At 38.0% G+C, this 16,392-nt stretch overlaps 1 protein-coding gene across 7 annotated transcripts in view; it reads left to right on the top strand.

Annotated features, from left to right (window-relative positions):
- The window catches only part of ZMYND11 (zinc finger MYND-type containing 11), a 101,891-nt gene that overhangs the window by 69,933 nt on the left and 15,566 nt on the right, over positions 1-16,392 (top strand). For 5 of the 7 annotated variants that reach the window (XM_042817555.1, XM_042817556.1, XM_042817558.1 and 2 more), the window contains 6 exons: positions 1,524-1,568; positions 4,284-4,445; positions 12,822-12,899; positions 13,300-13,392; positions 14,851-14,938; positions 16,063-16,118. In XM_042817555.1, the coding sequence (XP_042673489.1) occupies positions 1,524-1,568; positions 4,284-4,445; positions 12,822-12,899; positions 13,300-13,392; positions 14,851-14,938; positions 16,063-16,118 (522 nt within the window). The remainder of the gene's footprint in view (positions 1-1,523; positions 1,569-4,283; positions 4,446-12,821; positions 12,900-13,299; positions 13,393-14,850; positions 14,939-16,062; positions 16,119-16,392) is intronic. The other 2 variants (XM_042817559.1, XM_042817560.1) reach the window with 2 other exon arrangements.

The following is a 16,392-nucleotide window of genomic DNA, read 5'->3' as shown; positions in this document are numbered from 1 at the left end:
TCACGTGCAATGACTGCATATCAATTATAGGAAAATAAAAAGTTACTGTTTGTTTTTATCTCTTTTTTGGTGCAGTAATTATGGTATTGGTAAGGTATGGAAGTGGCCTAATTGTTGTAGTTGTGACCTCTAAATTATTGTTAATATTACTGTATGTGCTTCACATCTCCTCCTTAATGGTATGCAAATTGTACAGCAGATTGTCACATTCTCCAACATACAGATTCCCTATTTCAATTACAGTGAAGTAAATCTCCATTACTAATGAGTAAGCATTTCTTTTCCATGTACATTTGCATTATAATGGACATTTTCTTTATGCAGTAAAATTACTCTTTCCTTGTCAACAACTTTATATTTCATTTTACAGTAAAGGCTACGACATGGTGATTCATTCTTTTCTGTTGGGTTTATCTCTTTTTGAAGTGTTGAGTGTTCTAGGTAGCCTGACATTTTCTGTCCTATGTTATTTTTCTGTTCTTCCAGAATAAATATGTGTATGTTCTTTAAGACAACCTACTTAATACAAATCATGAAAAAGTAAACTTATGTGTCAGTCATAAGTTAAGCCATATTTCAGAATTGTTGCTTTGTTTTGTTCATGTTGCTGAGAAATTTTGACTGCTATCTATGTCAGTGCAAAGTGACCTTTGTGATATAATGTTTGACCGATTTGAATATAAAGAACAAGTGACCACAAGTGACCCATATTGCTGCAAGATTCCGCTCTGCTTAACAGAGCATAGCTTTTTGGCTATTAAATAAAATCCCCCAAACAGACATTTGCTGCCCTGCTAATGCGTATATCTACAAATGCAGCGGGCAGCTGAGTAAAACAAAGGGGAAAACTGTTGTTCCATCTGAGCTATGTGGCTCTGCTGCCAGCTCCGCTCCCCCCTAAGAGCTGTGGGCAGTCCCTGGGTACCACCGGACTTGGGCAGCCGGCTCCAGCCAACACAGGATTCCCTTGGTGACCCAGGGGCTTCCCCTGCCCTCCCTCAGGGAGCGAGAATATTGGCAAGCTGAGTCCCTGTGCTGGAGATCCTGCCTTCATTCTGGATGGCCCCAGGAACACGTCCCCTTTTGTTATACCATGAGGACTGTGAGTTTTATTGATAAAGTGGGAATTTCATCTTTGTTCACATGCAGTTTGATTTCATTGGGGTCTGTGCAGTAAATCACTTTACAGGAGCCAACACAGTTTTCTGTATCACTGATTAATAATCATTAATATTCTTGAACATTTCTAAGTTTCCCTGGTGGTGGGTGTATATATGGGGAAGAAGATGGGTGTTGGGTTCTTTTAATCATATAAGTACCTGGGATGTTGTGAAGAGACAGAATGTGGTTAAAACATTAGGTATCATTCCAGAAATGCAGGAAGAAATGTATGCAGCCAGATGTTAGAAGTAACATTGATTTCCTGGTCACTGTGCATGAATTCTTTCTAGCCTTGTGTATATCCTGATAATCGGACGGATTACAGTATAGATACAAAGTTTGTTTTGTTTTTATTTTGAAAGGCCTACGGTATGCAGCCTTTTTCCCAGACAGCAGCAAAAAACAAGGTGAACAATTTTTGCACTATGTGGTTTTGAATTCTGTCATATTTTCTATTACGTTTCTGTCTTCCATTAGGATAGCTTAGTTTGCTATATTAACCACCAAACCATCATCCATATCACTTCCAATTCTGAGTTTAGTCTGCATTATGTATGTATCTAGTTTGATGATTTTTCTCTCTCCTGGGGGCTGGAAGTGGTTACTCACACGTTACAGTTCAAGACGTTGTTACAATGGTTGCCCTTAAATCAGTCATTTTTGGAGTGGCTGATGACACCTGGTGGTGTATATCGTAAATGCAGACTTAACCGCGTTTGCAGCTGGCGGAGGATGTTGACCTGTCCTACCCCGAGCGCTGGCAGGCACTTTGAGCTCTATAAATGAATCTGGTCTCCTGCACGAAAAAGTCTCCTGGGAGCACATTCTCCTCCCATTCAAACACATGCAAACCGAAGCAGTGACATTTCACTGCTGCTGGAGCAAAATTACTGCCTCTGACCTTGCTATTGAAGTCGATAGTATAGCTTCTCACAAGGGCTATGTACCTTTTTTATTTTCTTTATTAACTTTATGGATATGTTGCATAAATGAATGTTTTATATATACTTATGCACTAAATATACTGCATTAAACTAAAAATCTCTGTGAAAAACCTAGTGATGCCTATTTAGAACTAATGATATTTTCAAAACTTTCAATTGGGACTACTCAAGAAAGCTTCTTCTGGTGTTTTATTTAACATGGTTTCTGGCTTGAGCGCGTGGTTTTTCTTGCCAGCAAGTAAGTTCCCTGTGTTTATTAAATTCCACATCTCTTTGCCAGCATATTTCCTAACAATGGAATATCTGGAATATACCAATAAGTAACGAGTGTGAATAAAAAGGAAAAATCCTGGAATCCTTATTCTGCAGTGAAATTCCTCAGTAGCCAGAATCTCTTGGGCTCTTCTCCATTTGATTTTTCTCTGGATAAAACTTCAGTCAAACCTTTCTTGCTTAATTGGCCCTTTGTCACTTATTTATTTATTTGTCTTGCAGTTCTGTAAAGAAGTATTACATTAAATACTGAATATCCTCATTTTTTGTCAATCTGCAGAGAAACCACATGCATCTACAATGCAGTATCTTTAGTTATTTCTAAAATATTGCAAAGAAAGGACTCTCAAAGTGTTCTGCCACTGGATTTTGTTGAAGGGGAAAGATTTGGTGAAATGAGAATACATTCTTTATAGCTATATTAAGTGGTATTGTTTTGCCATTCTGAGATACGCAGAATTGATACATAAATAAGAAACAAAACCAGTAGAAAGTCAAGTTACACTGTTAATCTGAACAACAAAGCAGGATGAAGTTCTGAGTCAGAAATTGGTTAAGGATCTTTTTTTGATGTTTTATTGGTTTGTTTCTCCTAAACTTACTGCTCCAACATTCATGGGTATAAACTTTAGTGTAGGCAATTGGGGTTGTCCTGAAATGTCTGATATTTGTGGAGGACTCTGGTCAGATGAGTTATGTACAGAATACAGCTGCTTCAGCCTAAGGGACTGGAGGTGCCACTTCGTAGCACTTCTTACCCCACGTTGTGAAGGGGACCTATGGACCTGAGGGGCTCTGCTTCCCAGGCATGGAAGAGAATTGGACAAAAGCCTGTTCAGGCCAGTGGTGAGAGTTGCAGACTCCACCTTTACAACGTGACATTAAAAAAGCTCCGTCCGATTTTTATCAAGATCACTTCTTGAAGAATAGGAGTAATTTTTTCAGATATTTGAACCCACTGAAAAGTGACATTTGGACATTAAAAGGCATTGGGAGTTTAATCTGAGATATGACAGTTATTTTCAAAGTGTAAGGAAAAGAATGGCATTTCAGATAACAAACATTTGATGGTGGCCACTGGCAATTCTGTCTGGTTTTAGTGCTAGAGATTCTTAGAGCAAAATTCTGCCTCCAAATTATATGCATGCTATTCGCAATTACTTCATCAAAGCTTATGCACATGTTTCAAAGGTCAGAATTTGGCCACTGGGACTGAATATTCAAGAGTGTATTAAAGACATCTGTATATGAACAGAATCACATCCTTTGTCTTCTGTAGGACATTTCAGGAATAAGTGCTATTGGGCACTGCAAGTGAAACAGTTTCTGTTTTTTGAATTGTATTGAGATTGCTTAGCAAACACATTTCTTGCAATTTTAGGTTCATGATTTCATGTATTCTTTGTAACTTAACACTGGAAAGTTGTCAGTTTAAAGAGAGTAAAGACTGGAAGGGGCCACCCTTCAGAATATTACAGTTGAAAATATACTGTAACAATCAAACCGAGGGGACATAGTCTGAGGAAATAGGTATGCTCAATTGAAGTGCACAGCCTTTTGTTTGTAGTCTAATGCAGAGAGGTCGACAACAGTGTTGTACACGAAGGTAGAAAACAAACCCAAAACTTTTCATTGTGGACAGAGCTCATATTTGAAATTATGTTACCGATCAGACACTTGAAAAAGCTAAAACTTGGCATTCACATGCTGTTTGAGTTAGCACATATTAAATTGATGAAGATCTTTAAGCATGTAGGTTTTCCCCTGTTTTTTAAACATTATACACTTCTTAAACTGTTTATAATGTCTAATTGCTGCTGGATTACAAGACATATATCAATTTTGTTCTTAGTTCCTAAAGATTTTGACAGAATATCATACCAAAATATTTTGTATTTTTTGTAGGACTGGGAAACAGAAAATCATGACTGGTATTGTTTTGAATGCCATTTGCCTGGAGAGGTGTTGATATGTGACCTGTGTTTTCGTGTGTATCATTCCAAGTGTTTGTCTGATGAGTTCAGGCTTAGAGACAGCAGTAGTCACTGGCAGTGCCCAGTTTGCAGGGTGAGTACCTACGAGCTTTCATGTGCTGATTAGAGGGTTGCTATTCATGAATAGTTTCATTAAGGTGTCCAGATGGTCTGGCCAGGTTAATGGATAAAGAACTGAATATTTTAACAATGGTACATACCTAGAGCATCTGTACAGAGATACTAAATTATGGTGCATGTAGCAGATGGTTATTTTTGAAGACTCCAGCAAGTTTTACTTATACATTTGACAGCACACAGTATACTGTGTGGGAATGTGTGTACGTATGTATGCAATGTATGAATGCAGTATATTGTGGAAATCTTCAACATGAGTAAGTAGATTGCTGTATATGATGCTGCTGTTTTTACTTAACCTCATTTTAATGAATCATAATGTAATATTTTTTTTTTTTATTTTGACCGCATTCCTAATATTTTATTAGAATCATATTTTGCATTATGAAGCTACAATCATGTTGCTGACAACTGTGGTATCTAAAACCAAGGGGTGAAATTCTGCCTTTCATTTACTCCTGTGCATTTATTGGCATGAAAAAGTCAATATGGATTTCACCCATCACATCTGTATCTAGACTGCTTTTTCTTCACAGTTGTTTCTCTAATGAATATAGTAGGGTGACAGCAGTTATTTCTTACGTATGTTAGAAGAACAAGCAGGTATGTGTCTACGTGTTGTTAGAAGACTAGACATATGGAAGTGCTTGCTGGTACCCAGCCTTGCATCAGCCAGATGTTTTTCCTAACTGTTGTCATCTCCGCACAGCCTCCCACGGTGCACCACATTTCTAGGCTTCCTTCAATAGGGAAGAAAGCATATGAGTAAGACAAAATTGTTGATATAAAAGGTATAAAAATCTGCCAGTTGCCTTCTACCTTGGTTTACTGGAGGAAGCTCCTTGCCAAAGGCTGAGGTCTAGTTGTAGGGCAGAGGACTGACCTTCAGATGATCTCTGCTGTAACCAGTATTAGGGGTTGGTGCTTCTTAAGCGCAGAGAAGTGTTGTGTTTTGTTTTCTTTTTAACATATGGATTGTTTTGTTTCAAAACAGTACTTTCTGACTGCTGTTACCTTAGAACCAGTTGTAAAAACCTGACACCTGCCTCAGAGTGGGAGCTCTCAGGGTTTAGGGAAATACCAAAAATAAGAAGTGTAAGGGAAGCGTAAGGGAATTAAAAACTATACTAGTGGCTGAGAGCAAGCAGTTAAGAATAAAGACATGTACTGTATCCTCCTGTATCAAAGTAGCAGCATTTAATTTAACTACTCAGTATTCTCTCTGTTAAAAACAAAGAATGGGAGTATATATGTGAATTGCTTTTAGATTTTTAAAGTAATCACCTTAATAATTGTTGTTTCCCATAATAAATATTGATAGTTCTTACAAATAATTAAGATCAGATAAACCTGATCCAGTCTCCACTCTAGTTTGCAAACAGTTTTAGATGACGCTTGGTGAAAGAGGGAATGTAAATGGTTTAAGTGAGTTTGTGTGTTAGGAGGCTTATGGCATCTGTCTTACAAGATGGATGTCTGCAGAATGGAAGAGCTGAACTGCTGCATGTGGAGTGCACCGATTTGCGGGGTGGTCTGCTCTGAGTTCAGCTGGATTTTCATCTTAGAGCTCTGAGATACTTTATGGCACTGATGTTAAACAAATATTTACCTTTAAGAAAATGCTATGAATCTTAGACCATATGTAATGTGTCCTTTTGCCTATTGATTCCCTTTTTGTTATACAGGGAGAGGTTTGGGGGTCTGTTACATCCTTCCTGCTCCAGAGACCTTTGGCTTGCTCAGTGCCTTGAGTGATAACCAACGTACTTATAAGAATGCTGCCATTTTAAATGCCATGCCATCCATTTTTCCCTTGCTCTGGCACCTCTTACGATAATTACTCCAATTCGTTTGAAGCCCTAAGTTTGCAAACTGGGGCTAACGAGGTTTGCACAGTCTCTGGGGGCAAGGCAGAGGTCTAGATGAGAATTAGCATGCTTGTCTCGGGTTTCAGTATTCTTCCACTGCTTTCCCCACCTTCCTAGGAACAGGCTGCTCTAATTTTATTTTAAAAGAACAAGAGAGGCCTATATTCAAAGCACTATGGTAGTTTAGAGAACCCTGGCTGATATCCAGAGGACATAACAGAGCTTAACTATCTTGCGTAAGGACAATGGGATTTATTTTGCGTTATCTGCAGTAAATATGGATGTTCAAGGAAAGTAATAGGGACAAAGAGATGTGTATATTTTTGTACTTTTTTTTCTTGTGACTGGACATAGAACATTTTACTGAGGGATCTCCGAGCTCTTTACAGAGGTGAAGTGGAAATATGTTTGAAACCTAATATATTGGGAGAAATAATCTAAGAACACTTCATTCTTATGTAAAGATTGCTTCTGTAATGCTGCCAAGGTCAGCAAGCCTTTGGATTATTTGTTTCACAATTGCTGGCTGTACTAGTTCAATCAACCTGCGCAGCTTTATCTTGCACACTTGAATACTCAGAAGCATTTTATAAAGGACGTTGCCAAGGATTTGTTCATAACTTGAAAATATTTTTTCTCCTGTAACGTTTAGAACGGTGCCTCACAAGCTGTGCTCTGAACTCTGTTTCCCTGCTGGCAATTTTTTCCCACTGCATCCATAAGCAAGAATGTCTCATTCTTGGCTTTTTTTTTTTTTTTTTTTTTTTTTTTTTTTAATTTCACAGAACTAATCTGAATATTTTATACCTTACATAATTCTCAGCAGGAGACAAGAGTCAAGCAAAGTTCAGCTCAAACCATAATGCAGTGATTGAAGATGCTCCCTGACTGTTGACTAATCACTGTCTTAAGTGAAATAAATTTGTATTATCATAAAAATTCCTGGTAGATAGGTCACTAGGGAAAGATGGTATCAAGTGGTCTTAGGGATTGCATTAGCCTTTTCCCACTACTGGAATGGTTCGTGCAATACAGGGTCTGCTGGGTATCTGAAGGATGCAGGAGACTTGTGTGCGTATTGCCACTCTTTGGTTGGATAAAGAGAGGAAATTAATCTCATCCAGTTGTTAATTTAGTACCTCAAAACTGCATAAAGTACTGCAAAAATGCAGTGTTTTATTGTAGTTGTTGTTGTTTGTGAAAATAGATGTATAAAAGAAGTCTGAATAGGAGAAAATTGATCCCAGATTGAATAGCTGCCTGTGATTAATACTCAAAAAACTTTTTTTTTTTTTTAGTATTTTTTTAAGAAAGGCAAAATTATGCATGGTGATGTATTTTGTCCCAGAGGAATACATTTTTTATTTATGAAACAAAAAGGAAGAATTAGTTTTGGTTTCGCTTTTCTCCCTGGGCTATTTTTTAATTGTTGTTGTTGCTGTTGTTGTTTTTTTTTGCAAATGTCTGATCAGGCATTGATCTTTCATGCATGTGCTGTGCAAGGAATTATAACCAATTTACCCATGGTAGTGGGTTATTCAGTATTTCTGTGTTTTGTGCATATGCAAGCAAAGTAAAGTGTAGAGCTTAAGATATGAAATACTGTGCTGATACGTGTTCCATAAGTAGGTTGTTGCAGAGTGCTGGTACTGTAGTGAACATTTCATAGGGTACATAAAAATTCTCCATCATGTAGTTCACAGTTAGCAATAGGTGTAACATGACAAGTGGGAATGACAAATGATAGAAAAATAGAAATACAGGCACATGAAGATTAGACATGAAGAAATACAGGCACATGAGGAGAAGTAGAACTAGAACTTTCTGTAAAGAAAACTATCACAGCCAGAACCTGTACAATAACTACATGATGGAACATATTCCATAAATAGGGTCTGGCATATTTATACAAATTATACCTATGCATTAGCACCATATTCCTCTGTAAATTTAAACCCTAAAAAAATCAAAGGGCCAGCAGGTAAATCACAGAGCTCATAAACAACATTGGTGAATAAATGGTAGGCTTGTACACTTAGTTCTCCTCTGTGGATGCACCCCTGGAAATCTTAACTGCTTCTGGAAATGGAACTGGTGACTTAGAAAGATGTGTCTGTCACTGAGCAGCCTTCACTTAATCCATCACTGAGCAGCTTCCTGCTCTGATGTGGAGCTCTTCAGTGTGTGCATACACCTGACAGTTGAGAGAAGAATGGGAAAAAAAGGTTAATCAGGGACTATAAGGAAACCTCTGTACCTCAGAGTGTGAAGCATAGATAGTTCCACCATAAACAGTGCTCCTTCAGGCTGGAGTGTTTCTTGGGTGTCTCTTCAGCTGGTGCTGACCTCAGGGAGTTCATAAAGCCTTGCAGTGATTTCCTGCACTGTGCATGTCAGGGTTGCTAAGTCACTTGCAGCTTCACAGTGCAGTGTGTTGCCACCCTCTTTCCCAGCGAAGCACTTCTATTAATCTGGGATAATGAATGCAAATAGTAACATCAATCCAGTCTTCATGTACCAACTTCTAAAAAATAGATGTGCTACAGAGGGTAATGCATATTTAAGGTATTTCCTGCACTTACTAACAGTTAGGTTGCAGCTTTGGCCTTCTGCCTACCAGATGTTATGAATCTTCTACATGAGGATTGCTATTGCTATTGTCAAGTGCTGCACTCCTGCACCCACAGTGTAAACATCAATGCCTGGCACTTGACTATGATTCAAAGAGGAAAGGCTGCTGATTTCACTATAAGTTGGTGTGACTTAGAAATAATCCCTGCTGGGGGATAACCCTGGTGGGCAGCTGAGCATCATGCAGCCACTTGCAAGCTTCACTCCTTTGCTCCTCGGTGGGAACAGGCAATGAGGAAAGGAGGAGTGAAAGCAAGAAAACCTTGTAAGGTGAGAAGTGGAAGAAGAGAAGAAACAAAGCAAAACAGAAAAAGTGATGCTAAAGCAATTGCTCAGCATCTCCCACGGGTAGCCAGAACCTGAGCTAAAGATGGATAACCTCCATAAAGCACCCATTTTCCCTTTTTATTACTTGGCACCATAGAATTAGAGAATTGTACAATCATTAAGCTTGGAAGAGAGCACTAAGATCATGCTGTCCAACCATAGATCTGGCTAGTCAATCCATGATGCTACATGGGCTAGGATATCTCTGTCATCAGTTTGGGCTATCTACCTGGTTGTATCCCTTCCCAACTTCTTGCACGCTATCCATTCACTTGGGTATACAGAGAAACAGAGAAGTCCTTGATGTTCACTGTTGATCCATAGCTAAAACATCCCTGTGTTATCAGCATAGTTTTGGTGACACATCTAAAACCCAGCTCCGTAAGAGCTGCTGTGAAGAAAATTAATTGCATTCCAACCAGAACCAGTACAATACGTACATTAAATGATCCTGAAATGATCTGTTTGGGTTGGATTGAATCTTAAGAGTCTCTTAAAAAAGGTTTTCAATAGTGTGTCTTAGTCGATCTGACTGTGAGAAAAGATAAGTAGTAGACATTGCCACTTCTTCAATTTCACGAGTCACCAGTATTATTTTCCTTTCCTAAAAGTAGAAAATTGAAAGACAAAATTTTCATCTGTACTTGCTTTTATATCACTCTGTCTATAAAGGGACGTGAAAGTGGGTAAATTTACTTATCTCAGAACAATATAATTTGATTTTATGTTAAAGATATCCCTCATCTAATATTAACTATTCTTTAAGTGTGTCTAGTTTGACTAATCCCAGAACAAGACAAGTCTTGAAAACACATACTACTTTTATGAAAAAAAATCCATGTTTTTGATCATAGCTTCCAAATCACGTGTTAGGTATGTCCTAACAAGTAAACCTGTTCAAAAGTGAATGAAGTGGTTTTATTATACCTTTCTACCAAGGGTGAGTAACCTTGCCATGAAAAGACATTATGCTGGCGCATGGGCTTCTATTCCCTAATTCGTTACATTTCAATATTTAGAAAAGCAACTGAAGATCTGTGTTTTTTTTTTCTTATATCAATGTAGAGAATTGAGGAAAAAGTAGAGAAATTCAAGTTTGCCTGAATTGGCAAGTTAATTATATCATTTTCATTGGTGCTTAAGATTATATTAATTGCTGACATCAATAATGACACAAAGCCACCTATCTATCTTTATGATCTGAGAGATAAGTCTGTAAACCGTCTATCTTAACACAGTCTCTTACAAACTGTGCTGCCCATCAGGGCATGATAAAAGGTTCACATGAATTTTGAAATATTTTAAGGGATGATATATTCAGAACCGTGTCAGAAAGAGAGGACTAATCTCTGCAAGTTAATTTTATTGCATCTTGAGAAGCCTGTTAAAATGGTACGTCATTGGCAAGCATACAGAACTCTTGCCTAAAACAATAAAATGACAGCTGCATTTCATAATGCAGAAAATTTAATGCATTGCAGCTGAGTAGGAATATTGTTTTATGCAAAACTGAATAGATAATTGAATTTGAGTAGAATGTGTGTTCTTGTGGCGGATTACTTTGTCTGCCTTGTTTACTTTGAAGAGATACTCAGGTAATTCAGACGTAGGGCTCAAAGAAAATTCTGTCTCATTCCAGAGCCTGGGCAGACAGTCTAGGAAGCATGAACACTGTGAAAATAATGCTAAAATGTGATAGGAGAGTTAGAAAGATCTGCTGGCCCTTTCCACAGTACTGCACTTTGCCTAACACTGGCATTGTCCTTTCAGGAAAAAGCTATAGTGCTGCTTTGCATACAGTAGTGTTGCATGTGGGTTCATGTCTGTGGGGCAGAGGCTATTGAAGGTACACTCTGTAGCTTGCAGTGGTGAGGTAGAAATATTCCAGCACAGACTAGTGATTTTATGTGTACTGCTAAGTAATTGAACAGACACCTTTATAGGTGCTATGTACAGATTTTATTTAATTTGAGAAGGAGGTAGTAAGTGCAGTCCTGAGATGCATAGGTTACACTCTTGCTGTAGCACCAGGGCAAGTCTGTGATTTCAGTGTCTTCAGTGTCTTTCAGAAGGAATGAAAGCAGAGCACACTCAACCAGAAATCAAATTTCTGTCCTTTTGTCTTTTTTTCTTCTTTTTTTTTTTCTTTTTGTATTACCATGTAATCTGTGCTCTGCTAAGTAAATATGTAAAACTAGTTGCTCTGTGCTCAATACATATCTTCCCTCTCTATGCCCAGGGTCTGTTATGACTAATTTAAAAAAAGAAAACAAACCTACTGATTAATAGTTTGTAAGCCTCTTAACCTCTCTTAGTTACCATTAGGTACCCATGTGGTACTACATGGCAAACTGGATTCTGTTACTTCATGTGCATCATACGTGATATTGTTTGCTAAGCAGCAGTCATACATAGTTGTGTGGATCTTGCTGAAGACAATCAAAGTTTGAAGAGGCAGGTGTAGCTCAAAGTATTTGGTCCCCATACTTTGCATACAGCTGATGATTGAAGGCATAGAATGGAGAACTCAGTTTGGCACTCATTGCATTCAGAGTTTTGAGGTGAAGTAAACATTTTTGCTGAAAACGTAAGCAGCTGAAAACCTCTGCCAGAAATAAGCCTGGAACCCATACTGCTATTTCACTGCACTTTTGTTTTGAGGAGCTCCTATAGGCAAGAACAAAGAAGAGATAGCAGCTGTTGTAAGGCCATGTAGTACTGTGCACAGCCAGCATCCTGGGCTTGGAAAGGCTATTTTGTAAGAGAGCTAGGCACCTGAGAGCCACCCTCTATGTAGCAGCATGTTCTCTGCATGAAAAGCTCCCTCCCTCTAGCCTGAGTTGGCTTTGAAGGGTAGGGATAAGACTCTGCACTAGTCCGAGATGGGGATTAAAACTTCTGGATCCTGAACTGTTAAAAAGAAGCAAACTGTGCTCCGAAATCTAGATTAGGTTTTATGAAGGAAGAACCACAAAAACTAACTGCTGTATTTCTTGAGCAGCAGGGAATACTCTGAGTTCTTAGTGGCTGGAGCAGTCCTGTGTTTGAGTGTATCCCACACGGTGTCTGTTTGCCTAGTAAGCACATTATAGATAGTATAGGATATTCTTTAAAAAGTAATTTATTTTACTGATAATTTAATGCTTTGCTAATTAAGAAAAAGATGATTTATAAACTATAATGCCCTTCTTCATTACTTTATTCTAATAAGACACATTTTTATGTGAAAAGTTCTGGCAAAATAGTATGAATATAGGTAGAAATAAAACTGGTAATTTTTGTATAGCTGAAGTCCTCAGCCCAGTTGTAATTCTAAGCAGCATGTATGGTTGTTATGACCTGTTAGTATTACCACTTCCTCAGAAAAGATTTCCCCCTAAAAATTCTTCTGATATAGCTTGATCTGAAATTACATTTTCAAAAAATGTTGTGACACTGAGAAAATGTTTGCTGGATGAACTTTGAAGTCAAATTTAAAATGATATAATTGTGTTTTTCTTTGACAGAGCATCAAGAAGAAAAACACAAGTAAGCAAGAGATGAGCACATACCTGCGGTTCATAGTCTCTCGTATGAAGGAGCGGGTGAGTCTGAAACAGGGACAGTTGGCACAGTGTTGTGTGCTGTAGGGGATGCAGTGCAGCTGGCCGTGTGTGACTGCGCTGGAAGAAGTCCTACAAGAGAGTGTTGTTTATTTCCCTTGTCATAAGCAGTGCGTGTGTTTCAACATGCACTTATCATGTCTCTTGGCTAAGATTAATATAATTGTGGCAGGAACAGTTTATACAACGGGCCCGTAGCTCTTTTGAAACTGATATTTTTCAGGTTTGAGACGCACGTAATATGTAAGACTGCTGATCTGCAGCTGGGCCTTGTCTATTCTCCACCTGAAATATTCCGATCTATTGCAATTATTTAGTCTTTTGTTCGTGTTTTATGCAGATTCTCAATGCAATAACTTGTATTGTCTCGTGGTCCTTTCAGGCTATAGATCTAAACAAGAAAGGGAAGGACAACAAACATCCAATGTATAGGAGGCTGGTACACTCAGCTGTTGATGTTCCTACTATACAGGAGGTAGAGTGATTTCCTTTCTAACTTCCACATTGTTTAGGCGCCTTTTAACACTGAAGATAAACCTTAAGAACTAAAGCACAATCCTGTTTAATTCTCCTTATGATGAGTACTGCAGCTTCATATTGAGCATTGAATGTAGGAGCTTAAAATGTCATACTTTTCTTTATAAACAGGTAAAGAAGTGAAAATGTCTTGAGTGGTGCCTGGTTTTCAGACATAGAGTATTGTCACTTCCTTTCATATTAGGATTTTACTAGGAGCTGCAGGTAGCTGAAATCTTTTTTAAAAAGCGTGCTTTATCTAAGTCATTGAATATGGTCTTTAGTGCCTGTGTTTGCATATCTGGCCCAATGTTTTTGACTGTATTGCATTTTTAACTATTGAGGCATTGGGTAGATGTCAACTTTAGAAACATCTGAATGATTCATTAAGAACCAATCATTTTGTTGATCGCAAAAAACCGGGACTCACTTAACATCTGTTTTGCATTAATTGTTCCAAGAATAAAGTTCCAGTGTGTTCTCTTTTTATTTTTTCTTCTGAGCAAAAGGTCTGATTGTGACTCATGTAGATCAACACATGACCAAACTGGATAGCATATCATTATATTTACTGTTGTAACTTGTTTGCTATGACATGCTAACATATATTATCCTTTACAAACATAGATGTAAATAAATATTGCTTTATTATTGTTATTGAAAAACATGGATAAACAATAGCTACGCTGATGATTTTGGAGACGTACATTACGGGCTGGATTGAAGTGGCTGAAACTAAAAATAGGTTAGATTTCCCTTTCATTGTGTCACCTTGACCCACTTCCACAGAGGGTCTTTTTGGCCTTGATAACATCCCAGAATTTGAAGACTTTTTTTTTTTGGTGATTATAATTCTCATAGATGTTCTTCAAAGAGCATAAGAGAAAAGACTGCATTCCTTACTAGAAAACAGATCTTACTAGGTAAATTAGCTGCGTGGCTCCCTGTAGGCTTTTGCTATGAGTTTGGAAAGCTAAGGAGATGAGCCTGCATCAGAAAGCACTCATTGTCAAGTGAAAATCCTGGAAGCAGTCAACATATAAAAAATAAAAGCAGTCAACATCGATTTGAAACTGGCATGTATTTTAAGGTGCAAAATCTTCACTTCAGGGAATATACCTTTATTTGAACCAGCATTCTGGATCAGATCTTACTGCTCCAAATTTACCCTGTCATAACCAAGATGGTTGTTACTTTGAACTTAATCAGACATAAAAGCACTTATTTTACTGCTGAGCATTGCATGAAGAAAGCAATGCAGCCAGTGTTCAGGTGCTAACAAACCATGTCAAACAGCTGTAAGTATTACTTCTGGAGGGGCAGTGTCTGATAATGCAGATTTCCATGAAGGCTTTTTTGCGTAAAACAGGTACAGCACTTTGGCAGTATTTTCACAATCCTGTTTTCTTTTATATAGAAAGTAAATGAAGGAAAGTACAGGAGTTATGAGGAGTTCAAAGCAGATGCGCAGCTGCTTCTACACAACACAGTGATTTTCTATGGAGGTAAAGTGCTACATTTATTACTCGCATTATTTGATTTATCTTTGTCAGTAGCTCACAAGTTCAAGATTAGTTTTGGTATTTGATTATCTTAAATTTAGATGAAGTTATTTGAAAGCCCTTACAAATGAAAGTAAGCTATGAGAGGACTTGGTTGACTAGAGGGTCTGCTCTTGCCCACCTGCTACATGCCTATTTTCATCCTCTCTGCTAAGTGAGTCAGTGGGAATTTGCAACTTTGCCATCCTGTTTCTTCTGCAACCAAAGACACAAGTTAATCTATACTACAGGTTTCTTCCGGAATACGTGTTGCTCTAAAGTAGAAAGAGGTTTCTGATGTGCTGTGTCAGCAAAAAACATTGGGAGTATCTGCCTTATTCCAACAGCAGATACATCTACATCCCCCTAAAAATACTGGTGCTATGAGAAAAGGACTGGTGCCATCAGAAAAGCTGCCAGCCACTGAGTGAATTAATAAGGTCTGACAATACAGCTAGTATGTAGAAGCACCACCACCACTTCTAGAAGTCAGAGCCAGGTCCAGGAACAAGGTTCTCTAGAGATGTCTTTTCAGGAAGGATGTGATTTGTGGTTCTCCCACGCAGACAGCTCAGGGGAACTGGGTCCAGGCCGTGTGCAGTGTCAGGCAACCCACACTGTTGCTAGTAGGGAGAGCGCTAAGAGAGGGAGTGTGCCAATAGAGACATACACAAGTGTCAAGGAAAACCCATAGTGATAAACAGTTTCTGAAGCATTCTCTGAGCAGAAATACTTATGTATTTCTTAAGTACCTGTGTTCACTCCAATGGTGACTGCAGAGAAGCATGTTTTAGGGCAATTGGTAAGACATTAGCAGAGAAAGGAACTGGATCCATGTTTAGAGATTTATATTTGTATTGTTTGGTTTAAAGCTCCCAACAGTGTTGTTGCATTATTAACACAAAAGAGCAAGCAAATATAGAACTGATCATTAGAAAATTTTAAATGGAAGGGTTATCTGAGTGGCTGAATTATGTTTTGCATTCTAAAGCAAGACAATTACAGCATGAAAGTCATAGCAGCTGCAAATCTTCGTGAGCACGGTGATCATACTGTGATTGTTCATAACATTTATTTTTAATTTATAGCGGACAGTGAACAAGCTGACATAGCGAGGATGCTTTACAAAGACACATGTCATGAAGTAAGTAGCACCAAGTAACCAAGATATAGACATGCTATTTGGTTTTTGCTTTAGAAGCTAAGAGAATAATTCTTCCTGTTCTGAAAACAAGGACTTGAAATTCTAGCTACTGATTCAGAATTGCTTTTCCATTTTTTGCAACTACACTGTCGTTTGGATTAAATGATATTTAAGTTTTAGTTTTGAAATAATATAGTAATACATGATTGGACTAGAAATAATTGTACTTGTATAATTTCAGTCTGAAGTGGGATTCCTACCAAATTCTGTAATT

The sequence above is a fragment of the Centrocercus urophasianus genome, unplaced genomic scaffold (assembly GCF_019232065.1).
Source record: "Centrocercus urophasianus isolate 14NV4802_14NV808 unplaced genomic scaffold, USGS_Curo_1.0 seq_16, whole genome shotgun sequence".
NCBI lineage: Eukaryota > Metazoa > Chordata > Aves > Galliformes > Phasianidae > Centrocercus > Centrocercus urophasianus.
Note: the sequence above shows the minus strand (reverse complement) of the source record. Positions and strands in the feature narration are given on the sequence as shown.